The sequence below is a fragment of the Sarcophilus harrisii genome, chromosome 3 (genome assembly GCF_902635505.1).
Source record: "Sarcophilus harrisii chromosome 3, mSarHar1.11, whole genome shotgun sequence".
Classification (NCBI taxonomy): Eukaryota; Metazoa; Chordata; class Mammalia; order Dasyuromorphia; family Dasyuridae; genus Sarcophilus; species Sarcophilus harrisii.
This window is the reverse complement of record NC_045428.1, coordinates 461,768,397-461,770,455: the sequence shown is the minus strand read 5'-3', so window position 1 is coordinate 461,770,455 and position 2,059 is coordinate 461,768,397. Positions and strand designations below refer to the sequence as shown.

General features: G+C 34.7%; 1 protein-coding gene across 1 annotated transcript; it reads left to right on the top strand.

The window, feature by feature from the left end:
* Positions 1 to 832: 832 nt before the first annotated feature.
* LOC100914808 (olfactory receptor 150-like) lies at positions 833 to 1,777 on the top strand. Its single transcript, XM_012545113.2, has one exon. The coding sequence runs from the start codon at positions 848 to 850 to the stop codon at positions 1,775 to 1,777; it is 930 nt and encodes a 309-aa protein (XP_012400567.1). The 5' UTR covers positions 833 to 847.
* The last annotated feature ends 282 nt before the right edge of the window (positions 1,778 to 2,059 follow it).

The window sequence follows — 2,059 nt, the reverse complement described above, 5'->3', positions numbered from 1 at the left end:
GTCCAATCTACATTACTTCATTATTTCCCTATTATGTTTCTATCAACGATTTGCCAACATATAAATATATTATTTTACAGCAAGTTCCCATTCATGGTAATATGCTGTTCTAGCAAAAACAGTCTCAAGCCCCTAAGAACTCTTTTCATAGAGATTTCCTTCTCAGATAATAGCTTTTTAATTGTTTGCCTTTAGTAACAACTTGCTTCTCTGAGACCCTTTTCATTATCATGAAAAAATAGTCAGAGAATATAATTTATGACTTGACAAGCTCCAACAGTAGGTTTTGAAAAGTTCAAAAGTCAGGGCTTGGATAGTATCATCATTGTCTTTCTCACCACTAAAGCAGTTTTAAAAATTGTTTAAAGGAATTACTTAAAACTCAATAGAAAAACTTCTGGAATTAGCATCAAGTGAGAATTAATTTCAGGTTCTAACTCTTATATGCTTACTAGTTGTGAGAAGTTAGAGTCTAAATATTCTCTAAGATTTTTAAACTTGAAATACTCAGTTCAAAACTTTTTGCATACATTGCAGATTGGGAAGAAAAGACTTTGAAAGTATGAATGGTTGAAAGAATAAAAATTATTTTTATTCAGAGAAGGTCATAAAGAGGTCTTGTAAAGACAGTTTCTTTTACAGGAATGATGTGACTGTGAAGCTGATGATCAGTAGCTCTATAAGAAAACAGAGACAAAAAAGATTAAATTAATACATACTAAAAATTTACCCTTTTGTCTGTACTCCTTTTTGAGATTGGTAACAATTACAATACCCACTTTGTGGTTGGATTTTTTTTTCCATATTTACAGAATCTTGTCTTCCTGTTACTCTACAATCAAGAGGGATGGAGAAAGGAAATTATTCACTAGTGACTGAATTCATCCTCATAGGGCTGACAGATGACCCAGAGCTCCAGCTACCCCTGTTATTCCTATTCCTGAATATCTATTTGGTCACTGTGGTGGGGAACCTGGGCATGATCATATTGATTACATTAAGTTCTCATCTTCACACTCCCATGTACTATTTTCTCTGTAGTTTGTCCTTCATTGATCTCTGTCAATCAACTGTCATCACTCCCAAAATGATGCTAAATTTTTTATCAGAGAAGAATATCATATCCTATCCTGAATGCATGACTCAATTCTATTTTTTTGCCTTTTTTGGAATTTCTGAATGTCACATGTTAGCCATCATGGCATATGACCGCTATGTGGCTATATGTCATCCTCTTCATTATAGTTTTATAATGTCTTATCAAGTGTGTTCCTGGTTGGTGAGTGGGGTATATGTTTTAGGCCTTGTTGGGGCCACTTCTCACACAGGCTGTTTGCTTAGAGTGCTCTTCTGTAATGAAAATAAGGTTAATCATTACTTCTGTGATCTCCTTCCACTCTTGAAGCTGTCTTGTTCTAGTACTTATGTCAATGAAGTGATGGCTCTGGCCTTCAGTACATTTAATATTCTTTTCCCAGCCATGACTATTATTTGCTCTTATATTTTCATCATTGCTAGCATTTTAAAAATTAAATCCACTAGAGGAAGATCAAAAGCATTCAACACCTGTAGCTCCCATATTGCAGCAGTTAGTGTTTTCTATGGCTCCCTTGCATTCATGTATCTGCAGCCATCTTCAGTCAGCTCCATGGATCAAGGAAAAGTGTCCTCTATCTTTTACACTATCATTGTTCCCATGCTAAATCCCCTCATTTACAGTTTGAGAAATAAGGATGTTAAAATTGCCCTAAAGCAATTGATAGAAAGAATAATCTAGTCAATGAAAAAAAAAAACAGAATAATGGGTTAATGAGTTTAGTGGATGCTGGGACATGAAACATGAGCAGAAGAGTGCAAGAAGAAGAGATATCTTTGTACAAACCAGGATATCTGTCCTACACATAGAATTAATTAAAAACCTAACTCAGAGGTGCTTTGGTGACACATCTCAAACCTATATAGGTTGGATTTCTCTTCCTTCATTTCATCCATTATTACCCCTCTATCTTACATTTCAGATCAGTAGAATAGCTGTGTAATTAACCCATGGATAGACTAG

Bases quoted from the DNA above. Each gene is read 5' to 3' on its own strand.
- LOC100914808 (XM_012545113.2), top strand. From the start codon at position 848: ATGGAGAAAGGAAATTATTCACTAGTGACTGAATTCATCCTCATAGGG.